The 12,082-nt window shown below is 36.2% G+C and overlaps 1 protein-coding gene across 1 annotated transcript; it reads right to left on the bottom strand.

Moving 5' to 3' along the window:
- Positions 1-2,771: 2,771 nt before the first annotated feature.
- On the bottom strand, positions 2,772-10,143 carry LOC121104751 (small VCP interacting protein). The gene is made up of 4 exons (XM_040638903.1): positions 9,969-10,143; positions 7,796-7,846; positions 7,229-7,342; positions 2,772-3,449 (listed from the first exon to the last, which is right to left on the bottom strand). The coding sequence occupies exons 1-4, from the start codon at positions 10,020-10,022 to the stop codon at positions 3,435-3,437; spliced, it is 234 nt and encodes a 77-aa protein (XP_040494837.1). The 5' UTR covers positions 10,023-10,143; the 3' UTR covers positions 2,772-3,434.
- Positions 10,144-12,082: the final 1,939 nt, after the last annotated feature.

Raw genomic sequence — 12,082 nt, forward strand, 5'->3', positions numbered from 1 at the left:
GAAAAATAGCCTAGAAAGAGTCAGTCTGTGTACAAAACTAATTACTTCCATTTGAGGTATGTTTGAAGTATTGGCAAAAGTTGGCTCAAACCTGTCTGTGACTAGAGAACATTAATTTGAAAGTCAAGTCAAGTATGGTGCTATGAAAATAGGCAGTGTGATCCGGGATATAATAAAGGGTCACATCCAGGTCAAGTCATGTAAGCATATACAGCTCTCAAACCATAATAATCATATTTAGGGGCAATATGTGCAAGATGAAACATACCTAGAACAAGGAGAACAGGATAATAAAAAGTTATGTCATATGAGAAATTTAAACTGAGTTGTTGAAACAAATTTCTCTGAATCAACCCAAAACTTGTTCGAAGTCTATGAAATATACAAATGCCTTCTTAGTGGCTTTGGAGAAAATCAAAGAAAATGGCTATGGAGCCACATTTGAGTCAACTTAAACACATGTGGTAGTCACGGGAATTTGAGATGCTTGTTAGAAAATGTTAAAAAACACTGCACACCTTAAATGTCAACACAGATAGGTATGCCTATCTACCTACCTCTTTCTTACTGACCTATTTATGCGGGTATTACTCGAAACTAAAACTGACAAGTTACTTTTTCTTCTAAGGGCGTAGTATAATTCTTAGTGAAGATAAACAAGTTGAACCATTGCAGGAGAAAAGGAAAATTCAAAGCTGATGTGAATTCTCCTGGGGTACCAAGGACGATAGCTAGAACATTTATATTATTTTGCTATTTCTCTATGAAAACAGGACACTAACAATATCATTTCTCCTTTAGAGTATAGAAAAAGAAGCATGTCTAGCTACAAATTCAGGGATTGTATGAACATACCAAACAGCCTTTAGCTCTGTTGTTCTCGTTCATCCCAAAGAGTTGAAAGTGTCATGGTTTCCCTGACCGTTCATTCACCCAAGTTCTAACTATTTAATATGTAGTGAAGAGAAAATTTTGTTAAAGAGACGGCCAAAGTCAATTTTTATATAGGAAAAATGTATATTTGTGTCCACATACAGCAATACAGAATTTATAACAAACCATGTGTGTCAAAACTATTAATTACATTCCAAATACAATCAGTGGAACCACAGTAGCACATATAGACGTTTAAAAAAAACATGCAGCATGTCACCAAAGGGGCTGTGTGATAATATACAACTTTTTGCTACCAGTCGTATTAGTTTGATGATTAGAATTAAGAAGCAGTAGTTTGAGCATTTTACATCTTAACAATGATAGTTAACATATATGCAGTTTACTGTTTCAGTTATATTTTAGTAATTTGTTGGAAGGTTTGGGTGACATATTAAGCATTATACCACATTTTCCTATTTAAATTTGATTTATGGGAAACTGGCTCCAAGCTAAGGTTTCCATCAGGAACTGATTCATAACTTGATGAGGGAGGTGCTTGGATGTATATGTACAATTTTTTTTTTTTTTTTAGTAGTCGCTTATTGGTTTTCTATCAAGCATCTCATTTCCTCTTTTCCCTTCCCCTTCCTAAAACTATTCTTCACATTTTAGTATCACCCCGTAGACTATGCATTGATGTCATTTGGGGAAAGCAGATTATACCCACGGAGGCAGGCCATGCATGACTGGCTGGAGCAGCATATCCCATTGTTCCCAGAAGGCAATACACCAACATACATTCATGGTTCAAGAGTAAATAAGCATGGTTTCTGGATATAAACTCTATTGGAAATAGGGCATTATCCCCTGGATATAAACCTCTGTTTATACCAACCCAAGCTGTAATTCTTAAGATGTAGTACAGATAAAATTGTTCTTTCTATATGAAAGCAGAAGGATGGATTTGCACAGTTCAAGGACAATATGCTCTGGTTTTATACCTGTTCAGTTATTGAGGATCTTCCTTTCTGCCTTGGAAAAATTAATCATGTTCATAAAGTCAAGAATTTTATTTCTAAAATACAATTTAATGACTTCACTATCCTTTGTGAACAAAAATACCACTAATCTTCTAAAGGATGAAGAAAAGTGAGCCTGTCTAAATATATGTCTTGACTGGATATTCATAAACTGTTTGATATCATAATAGAAAAAAGTAATTTTTCCAATTAAGAGTCAAGAGACTTATAGTTCCAACTCTTTAAAATTAACATACACAATATACTGCTACATAATGTAAGTCTTGTGGGGGCATGAGCACAATAATGGCTCAGTTTTCTTTTTGTAAATCGAAATGAGCTGGTCTATTTAATTTATAATCCCTATTGGCACTTACTATCTACGAATTCTAATTTAGGGCTCAGATTGTGGCCCTGTCATCCAAAAGAGCAACCAAATTAAAAGATACAGTAATTCTTCTATTTTTAGCTTATTATATGCTAGAAAGAAAAACAAAAAACAAAAATGCTATAAACTCATGTTACTAAGAAACACAAATCTGAAAACTTTATGACTCTATACCATAGAATTACCTCGTAGTATTTTTATGTTTAAAGTAGACCTTTTGAAATACAGTACCTACATGTTTCTATTTCATACATTCACATTTGCATTGGCAATTTCACATCTGTACAAATCTTATGATCGTTCTTTAATAAATACAAAAGAATAAAAATACCTGTGAAATTTGGACAAATATATTACTCCTCAGTATAGCCCATCCAGATTCTTAGTTTAACTCATTCAGTTACTACAAAGATCTTTAGAGCTGAATCTGATATTGTGTAACAGTACATCACTGCCCTCTGATGGCACTACTAATATGCAATTTTAAATTCAGCAAGCAAAAAAACACCTTTATTGCAATGTAAAACACCATATGTTAATTTTATCAGCCACAGAAATAGAAAATTAGGAGAAAGTAATAATTTTCTACAAATTTTCATTACTTAGCAAGTTATAAAAATTTACAGTGTTCCTTCACATAAGCCCTTCCAATGATTTTTCAAAATTTTCCCTGATGATCAATTTAAAGGCACGAAGTCCGTAAGTTTAAGCAAAAGCCTTCATAGATAATGAAATAAAGAGATACAAGGCTAAGCAGAAAACTAGAGATTGCGAGGTCATTTTATAAAAGAGAGAAAATACAATGGCAAACTTTAATGTCTGAGATTTTTGCAGACTTTTTACATGCGATATATATTTATTCACTATTTAGGTCCATGTTTTAACTACTAAAAAATGGCAAATTGCCTACTGCCTGCAGAAGAGCAAATATAAGAAAGTAAGTATTTAATGAAAGGTCTGGCATTTTCTAAGTTTGAAAATCAAAAGCATTTTCAGTATATCAATATTGAAAAAGCACTGACTGCATTTAATGGCACTAAAATTGCAAAGTCTGAATCTTCATTTATTCAAAGAGAAGAAAGTAAGCTGAGGACGTCCACTTGATTGCAGATATTAATTACTGGCAGTAGACTGTTCCAATCATGTGAGGCTTATGAAACTGTCCACTAGAAAAGATAAAAATACATGGAGAAAAGTAAATTTTATATAAAGTGATGTAAAAATATTCTAGCGTACAAAAATAGGGATGTGGGCTATACAAATGCAAAATGATTTCTATGTGGAGCAGTGATAAGTATAATTTTACATTATGGTCAAACGTCTGAAATAAGATATATGATTGTTTAAAAACACAAAGAAGTAAAACAAAATATCTGGGCAGGTTGACATACAATAGTATATTAATTTCAGTGCTAATATAGTGAACTGCTAATACAGTGGACATTGTTCTTGAACATTTATATACATTCCAAAGTGATCATGGGTAACTAAATCCCAAAATATCCAATAGTCAGTTTAGGAAAAATAAAACAAAATACCACAAAATAAAAACAATGAAACCTATAAAATAAAAATAGAGGCATTCTTGTTTGAGGCAGGGAGCCAAGAAATGGCAGAAATTAAGTAATGGTTTGGCAAAATCTTTTCCTTGCTTGACTTGAGAAACTTTGTTGTTCTGTTCACTCAACTCTATTAATCTGCAGTAGTAAATTCTGAAAATAGCCACTGGGATGGTACCAGGTATTTACCAGTCTCTTCAGGAGTGGTTTTCATGTACATCAAAGGAATTTTATTGGGTGGTATACAGTTTTTTTTAAAAAAATCTGTATTTAAGTTTTGAGAATTCAGGGTTAATCCAAGTAAAGTTGCTTTTGCTTATTTTAGGACTTCTTGGAGACTTGAACACTAAGCCTTTTTTAATCTCTAAGAAAAGGATTCATCATACAATATAGGATCCAGGATTTTAAAATATTTTTTTTAGCATGGGACTCTATGGGACTCCATTTCCCACAATATATCTCTGAAGACTAGTGTTAAAAACACTAGAGTAGTGATTCTCAATCTGGTTTAGTATTAGGCTACATTGTGAAGCTTAAAAAAGTCCTGATGACTAAACTCCAATCTCGGGGAGGTTCTGATTGGTATGAGGTGGGACCCAAGGGTCAACCTTTTTAGAAAGTTCCTCCTGAGATCCTACCACAGGGCTAGGGTTGAGAGCCACTGCACGAGAGGTCTGCCACTACTCCTGTACTGTTATATCCTGTACTGATATTAGCGTGCACCCGGATGCCAGCATCACACTTACCTCTTAAAACAAGGCTGCCTTGACACTGTGGAAGACAGTATGGCGGGGGGNNGAGCGAGAGGGGGGGGGGGGGGGGGGGGGGGGATGGGCAAAATGGGTGAAGGGCACTGGGAGATACAGGCTTCCAATTATGGAATGAATAAGTCATGGGGGGAAAAGGTAGAGATTGGAGAATATAGTCAATGGTACTGTAATAGGGTTGTATGGTGACAGGTGGCAGCTACACTTGTGGTGAGCACAGTATAAAGTATAGACTTGTGGATCTCTATGTCGTACACCTGAAACTAATGTAATTTGCACATCAATAAAAAGAAATTAAAAAGATAAAAAAATAAGGCAGCCTTTCCAGAAGATAGTGAGCATTGCCAATGCCAATTATGTAAGATGAGTATGTAGAGTTCGTGAAGACAGGGAAAGGACGTGTTTTCCTCATACTACGGAGTCTGGTTAGGAAGAATCTAGCTACATAATAGGACACTCCAGGCCAGCCTGTGAAACAGGCCTGACCCTAGGCCAAGGGACTTGAAAATTAAAGTCACACTCTGCCTTACGTCCCTCCTTCTATTACCTCTGAGCCTCTAAAAATTGATTTTGAACTTCACTGTATGCTTTTGATGATCTATGCAGATGGTCATGGAGAAAGGAGCATGTCCCTTAAAGCTAGTGTATTAGTGGTAGAAGTGATTAGGAATATTCCAAGGAAAATGACACAGTGTACAACAGTTGTGGTTTATCAGAATGAGCCACTGTCCAACTCTGATGGCCTTGAGAGTGATTTTTATTAACGGAACCAGAGAGCTTTCTTGTAAGCACAGTATACAAAGAAAAATGGGTACTAAATTTAAAATTGGGATGATTTTAATTCTGAGCACTTCTGAAGGGACCAGAAGCAGTACATGGCCTAATTTATTTCTAATCTATAGGCTTCAGGCTATGTTTCAGGTTTAATTAAGAAAGCTGCTTTCTTTCCTAGAGTTTAAAAGCTGTGAAACTTGTTAGGTTAGAATATGTCAAATAAGTATCTTCTTAATTCTGGCTACATATAAAGTATCTTTTTTTTTATAACATTATATGTGATTTTAATTGTCACTCAGTACCTCCATTTCTTCTATTATGAAACACTGAAACTTAGCATCATTTCCAGTCCTACAATTTAATTTTCATAATTTTTTTTGTTTTTGAGAACCTTCTATGAAGTAAACCTGCTGGCATAGACCTATATCTCAGTGGAATAATTAAACATCTATACTTCTGATAAATATTTGACTTTGTATCAACCGTTTTACTTTACAGATTTATTCTATTCTATTGTGAAGGTATATAAAAAAATATAAGCACAATGGTTACAGTTATTTATCTTAACACTGAAGCCAATTACTCTATACATTGTTAAAAGTTAATGATAAAAAATGTTTTCTTTTAATTCCATTTATTAAACAAAATCAGATGAAGTAATACACAATGGTGAAATACACATAGGTAAATCTTATTTCTATGTGATATCCCTGAGCCAGGATCGCCTCTGACCAGGAAGCCCCTCAATTGCCTGGCCCACAGGTTAGGCGGATATATACATGTATGCATTTATATACATAGTTTTAAGAGCAAAAAAAAAAAAAAAAGTCAGTGGTATTGTGACAGTGTTGTATGGTGACAGGGTAGCTACACTTGAAGTGAGCATAGCAAAATGTATTGAGAAGTTGCATCACTATGTGGTACACCTGAAACTAAGGTAACATTGTGTATTAACTAGACTTAAAAAAATTAAAAATTTTAAAAAAGCAAACAGAATTGAGAAGAAAGTAAATCAGCTAAATAAGTGCTAATAAATCATTGACAAGTTAAATATAAGCAAACGAAACTGAGCACATTGTCTTTTCACAAATATACTTGAGAAATTTATTTTCTTTAAAAATGGACCAAAGAATAAAATCTTAATATCTGAACAATTATTCTCTTGAGCTTAAACATGTAAAATAAAACCTTTATAGTCCTGCAGACAATAAAGATCCCCAAGTTCAGGGACCTGTTTAACTTGTCTATCATTACATTTCCAGTGTCAGGAACTGCAATTTTAACACTGGGAGGCGGGAGGTACGTGTACCACGCTCACCACCCTCCCATAGATCCTATTGTCCAATTTACTTCACTATGATAATGAGTGACAACAGAAAGCTCAAAAACCACAAATCACTGAGTGAAAAAATGTAGGTTATATATATATATATAAAAAGAATCCATAGTGTAATTCAATTTAATAAGATTAATGTATAAATGGATATTAGAAATGATGTCCGTCAAAATGACACTGAATTGGGGTGATTTTTATGTTCTTCTTTATACTCTTCATATTAAGTTTCCTATATATTAGTTTGAATTATATAAAGTACTCAGATATAGTGTTAAGATAATCAGGGAAAACAATCTATTTTCCTTTTGGGAAAAAGAAGGTAACTCTACTACAATGAATGTTGGAATGTCCAAATAAATTGGCACTTCTCCCAATCTCTATTATTCATGCTTTTAAATTAATTCAAAAATTCCTGATAATTCATTGCAAGAGGAAATTATTGAATAGACTGCTACTGAAGTTTTTAAAAACTCCAGGTAAATGAACCTTAAGTAAATTTTAATACTTACCCTAAGTCCACCTGCTGGTGGAGGCCCAGATTCAGCCATTTGTTTTTCTATTTTTTCCTTTTTCTTTCTCTTTTCTTCCACAGATCGAACATCCAGAATGCCCCGAGATGCAGCCTTTAGAAAACGTATTAAGTAGTACAGAAAAACAACAAAAATCAGTATTCAGTATCCAAAAGGTGTTTGTTGGTTTTTAGGTTTCTCTTTGGAGATGAGGAATTTTATCTTTGGTTATAAAGAACTAGACTATTTCTACAACAGCTTTATATAAAACATATTATCATTTCTTCACTGGGTATTTTTCCCCTAAATTTCACACGTCACTGTTTTATAAGGCATCATATTATCCCAAGGAAGGTTATTAAAGGGGCATTGCACAGAAGACATCTGTAATTTTCATGCATTAAATGATATATATACATTAATGTAAACTATAGAAATACAGAAGTCATTTTGAAAAATGATTACATGTAAATTTACAGGTTACCAGACACCATTTTCATTACATATTCTAGTAATAAATAAAGTACACAATTATCTACGTGGGCAGAATTTTATTTCTACTCTTACCTCCTTCTGTCTTCTCTCTGCAGCCTCTGCGAGCTTTGCTCTTTTCTCTTCCTAAAGAAAATATGTAAAAAAAAAAAATGTTTTAAAATAAAATGAAATATTATGGAGAATTTATATCTTAGAGATAATATAACCAATTTACAAAAATATTTAGTACTTGTTCAAAATGTCCCACTAAGACTGCTACTATTTACAATGTTCATGAAACACTCAACTTCCTGAATTTCATTCTTCCAATTGATATATCTTCAAATAAGCACATAAGACACATATATGTAAGTACATATTATATATGCATATATATATATATTTTTTTTCAGGTTGGCCTATAAAATAATTCATTTGCTTTTTTTTTTTTTGAAAGGGGCTTACAAACAAGTCAGGGCAATAATAAAACAAATGACATTTAATAACACAAGGAAGGAAATACGTGGTTTGAAGTAGCCTGGTATTTTCAGAGAATGTTCATGAACGAAATGGGCTACTCTCATTGTGTAGGACATGAAGCCCTGAAGGAAATTTGTAAGAGGTACTGCTCCATGTTGGGAAACAGTGGATATTACTTTTTATACCATGTATTGCTAATATTAATTATAAATTATAAATTCTTCAAATATATGAAACAGTAAATAGAACTCTCTTGGCAGCTACGATAATAGTTCCTTTGTTTTTCATACCACAACATACATTTATTCATTCATTCGACAAAGAGTTACTGAGCAACTATCATGCCTCAGGAACTTTTCTAGGCGCTGAGGATGCAGCAGTGAAAACACACAGACAAATGTTTCCACACACATGGAACTTACGTGCCAATGAGGAGACACAGGTAAATATAATCAAGTAAATACATATCTGTTAAATAGTAGTAAGTGCTTTGAGAAAATATAAAGAAGAGTACGGTGGATAAGAAATGGAAGGATGATTGGGTGGTAGAGTGGGGGATCTATTTTAGTTAGGGTGGTCCCCAATAAACTCCAAAGATAAAGTGACATTCAAGTAGTGAGTCATGTGTTTATCTGTGGGGATGAGGGGGTGTGCTTAACAAATGCTGCCATATTGGTCTTTTATCAACAGGCATATAAACAAAATTAACAACGTTTAAAAGCAACCGTAGCAAGAAAGACAAGGTACACTTCCCCATATCGACTTCCAGGTCATTTTTACTACCCATAATCAAACGGCTGAAGAGTGAATGTACTTCCCTAAACAACTCAGTTCCTTCAACAAATTTTTAGATAGGAGAACAGAGGAATTTAGCTTTTCTGTTATCAACAACCTGTCAGGACTATTAATGTAAAGATACTGTTGTAAATAGAAAGCTACAAAAAGTATAAATGAATTGTACCACAAACCACCTAGTTAAGTAGGAATTTCAGCTAGACAATGAATAATTTCTAGTATAAGTATGTCCCAAATATTGCATGAGGCACATCTATTTTTAAACCATATTCTTTTTAATCTAAAATTTATCTAAAAATTCTAACTTAAATAATTAAAAAATACTGGGCACCCTGTATTTTTATTTGCTAAACGTGGGTTACAAATTGCATGCTCTTTGCTATGTAAAATCCGTATTGTTTTAAAAGAAGAAATAAAAGAGAGAGCTACATAGTAATGGGAAATCATTGATTACTACAATATCCAATAAAGCATAGGAGCGTAAGGGACTTTATTGAGCACCTTCTTGAAACAGTTGGTACAGACACAGGAAAACGCACATCTCCTAGAAGATTAAACACTTCAGTTGACGAAGAGAGGAATTCTTTTCGCACCCTGACTCCATCCACCGCATCGCCAAGAATGGCCCATACACCGCACCGTCCGCGTACGCCTGCGTCCTACGAACTCCCAATTTCGCCCAAGTCTGCGAAAGGTAAACACCCTGCAGGCGCCTTTGGACAATTTTTTGTAACGGAAGTGGAGAGACAGACACGGAGGCGGCAGCGGCTCAGGTCCTGCCGCCTGACCCAAGGTCCCTCGAAGCGCGTCCACACGTCTTCGCCACCATACACCCACCGGCGAGCTCTCCAGCCCGCGCCCCCGCTTCCAACGGCCCGCCCGGGTGCCCACAGCTCGGGGCCTCCAGGCGCGCCCCACCGGAGAACAGGTGCGCGCGGCGCGGGTCGGCCGACATGGGAACCGGGGGACATGGGGACGCGGCCTTACTCACCAGGTCCGGCGAGGGAGGCGCGGTCTCCCCAGGACAGGGAAAACACAGCCCCATCGGGAGAAAGGCTGGGGGTCCCTTTCTGGGCCCGCCCCAGACCCGGCAGTGCGAACTGCGCGATCAGATAGGCTTCACAGGTTCGCTGCGCTCGCCCCGCCCCCACCCGGGACCGGCGGCTCGGCTCCGCCCCGCCTCTCTGCGGCAACGCCCCACCCCCGCCCCCGACTCCGCCCCGCTCCAACCTCTTCAGCGGCTCCGCCCCGCCCCCCCTCGTCACTCCGCCCCGTCCTGCCTCTTCCTACCGCCGTAAAGAGGCGACTCCCACCGCGCCCAGCCCAGCCCAGCCCAGCCCAGCCCCGGGTGGCCAGTGCCCGCCGGGCAGACAAGGCCGCCTTGTGCGGAAAAGTCTGCGGCATTTTGGCAGAGTGAGAGAAGGGGAGAGAGAAATAAATACCACGTTTTCTTTATTCGTTTGTCAGTGGACAGATTGAGTTACTTCCATACGTTGCTACTCTAATATTGCAACGAACATGAGATTACAGCTACCTCTTCATGATAATGCTCTGGTTACCTTTTGCCCATATACCCAAAAATGGGATTCCTGGATCATATATATGGTAGTTTTAATTTTAATTTCTAAGAAATCTCCATAGTATTTTCCATGGTGGCTGTACCAGTTGACAATCCCAGCAACAGGGTTCTCTTTTCTCCACATCCTTGCCAGCAGTTATCTCGTCTTTTTGGAAATAGACATCATAGCAGGTGTGACTTGATACTTCATTGTGGTTTTGATTTGTATTTCCCTGATAGTTAATGATGTTGAGCACCATTTCATGGACCTGTTGGCCATTAGTACGTTGTTGGGAAAATGTCCATTTAGGTTCTTTGCCCATTTTTTTAAATCGGGTCATTTGTTTTTTTGCTCTTGAGTTGTAGAATTTACTTGTATATTTTAGATATTAACCCATTATCGGATATATGATTTGCAAATATTTTCTCCCATTCCATACGTTGCCTTTTCATTTTGTAGTTTTCTTTGCTGTTTTTTAGTTTGAGAGGTTTTTAGTTTGGTATAGTCCCACTTGTTTATTTTTGCTTTTGTTGCCTTTGCTGTGAGTGTCAAATCCAAAATATCACTAAGACCAAGGTCTAGGAGATTACTGCTTATGTTTTCTTCCAGGAGCTTTATGGTTTCAGATCTTATGTTCAAGTTTGTAATCCATTTGACTTGATTTTTGTGTATGGTGTTAAGAAGTCCATTTTTGTTCTTTTGCATGTGGCTGTGCAGTTTTCCAAATGCCATTTATTGAAGAGACTACCTTTTTCCCTTTGTGTGTTCTGAGATCCTTTGTCAAAAATTAACTGATCATATGTATGTGGATTTATTTCTGGGCTTTCTGTTCTGTTCCACTGATCTTTATGTCTGTTTCTATGCCAAACTCTACTGCTTTGATTGCAATAGCTTTGTAATATAGTTTGAAATCAGGAAATATGATTCTAGCCTTGTTCTTAAGATTGCTTTGGCAATTCAGGGTCTTTGTGGTTCCATACAAATTTTAGGATGTTTTTCTATTTCTGTGAAAAACGACATTGGAATTTCAATAGGGATTGCATTGTATCTGTAGATTGCTTTTGGTAGTGTGGACATTTTAACAATATTAATTCTGATCTATGAACATGGGATATTTTCCCATTTATTTGTGTCCATGGTGCACTGATTGCTTTCTATCTCTATATGTTGATGATACTTTCTAGAGTTCCAGATAAATGGAATATCATATGTGCTTTATCTTTACATTAAGATAAAGTTTTTAAAGTTCATCAGTGTTATTTTGTGGCAGTTCCTTCAATAATATTCCATTGTTGTAGATATACCCTATTTTATTTTAAATCCGGTGTAGTTAACATACAGTGTTATGTTAGTTTCTATAGTGTACAATATAGTGATTCAACAATTCTATACAATACTCAGTGCTCATCAGATAAGTAAATATACCACATTTTATTTTTTGTTTTTTTTAAAGATTTTTTTTTTTAAAGTTTACTTGAGAGAGAGAGAATGCGAACAGGGGGAGGGGCAGAGGAAGAGGAAGAGAGAGAATCCCAAGCCGACTCCA

The sequence above is a fragment of the Ursus maritimus genome, unplaced genomic scaffold, assembly GCF_017311325.1.
Source record: "Ursus maritimus isolate PB19 unplaced genomic scaffold, ASM1731132v1 scaffold_23, whole genome shotgun sequence".
In the NCBI taxonomy this organism is placed as follows: Eukaryota; Metazoa; Chordata; class Mammalia; order Carnivora; family Ursidae; genus Ursus; species Ursus maritimus.

What these genes read in the sequence shown, in the direction of transcription:
- LOC121104751 (XM_040638903.1), bottom strand. Translation starts at nt 10,022, where the DNA reads ATGGGGCTGTGTTTTCCCTGTCCTGGGGAGACCGCGCCTCCCTCGCCG. An exon ending in CGCCTCCCTCGCCGGACCTG is followed by an intron (nt 7,847 to 9,968) that starts GTGAGTAAGGCC and finishes TATTTTCTTTAG; the next exon opens with GAAGAGAAAAGAGCAAAGCT. An exon ending in CAGAGAGAAGACAGAAGGAG is followed by an intron (nt 7,343 to 7,795) that starts GTAAGAGTAGAA and finishes CGTTTTCTAAAG; the next exon opens with GCTGCATCTCGGGGCATTCT.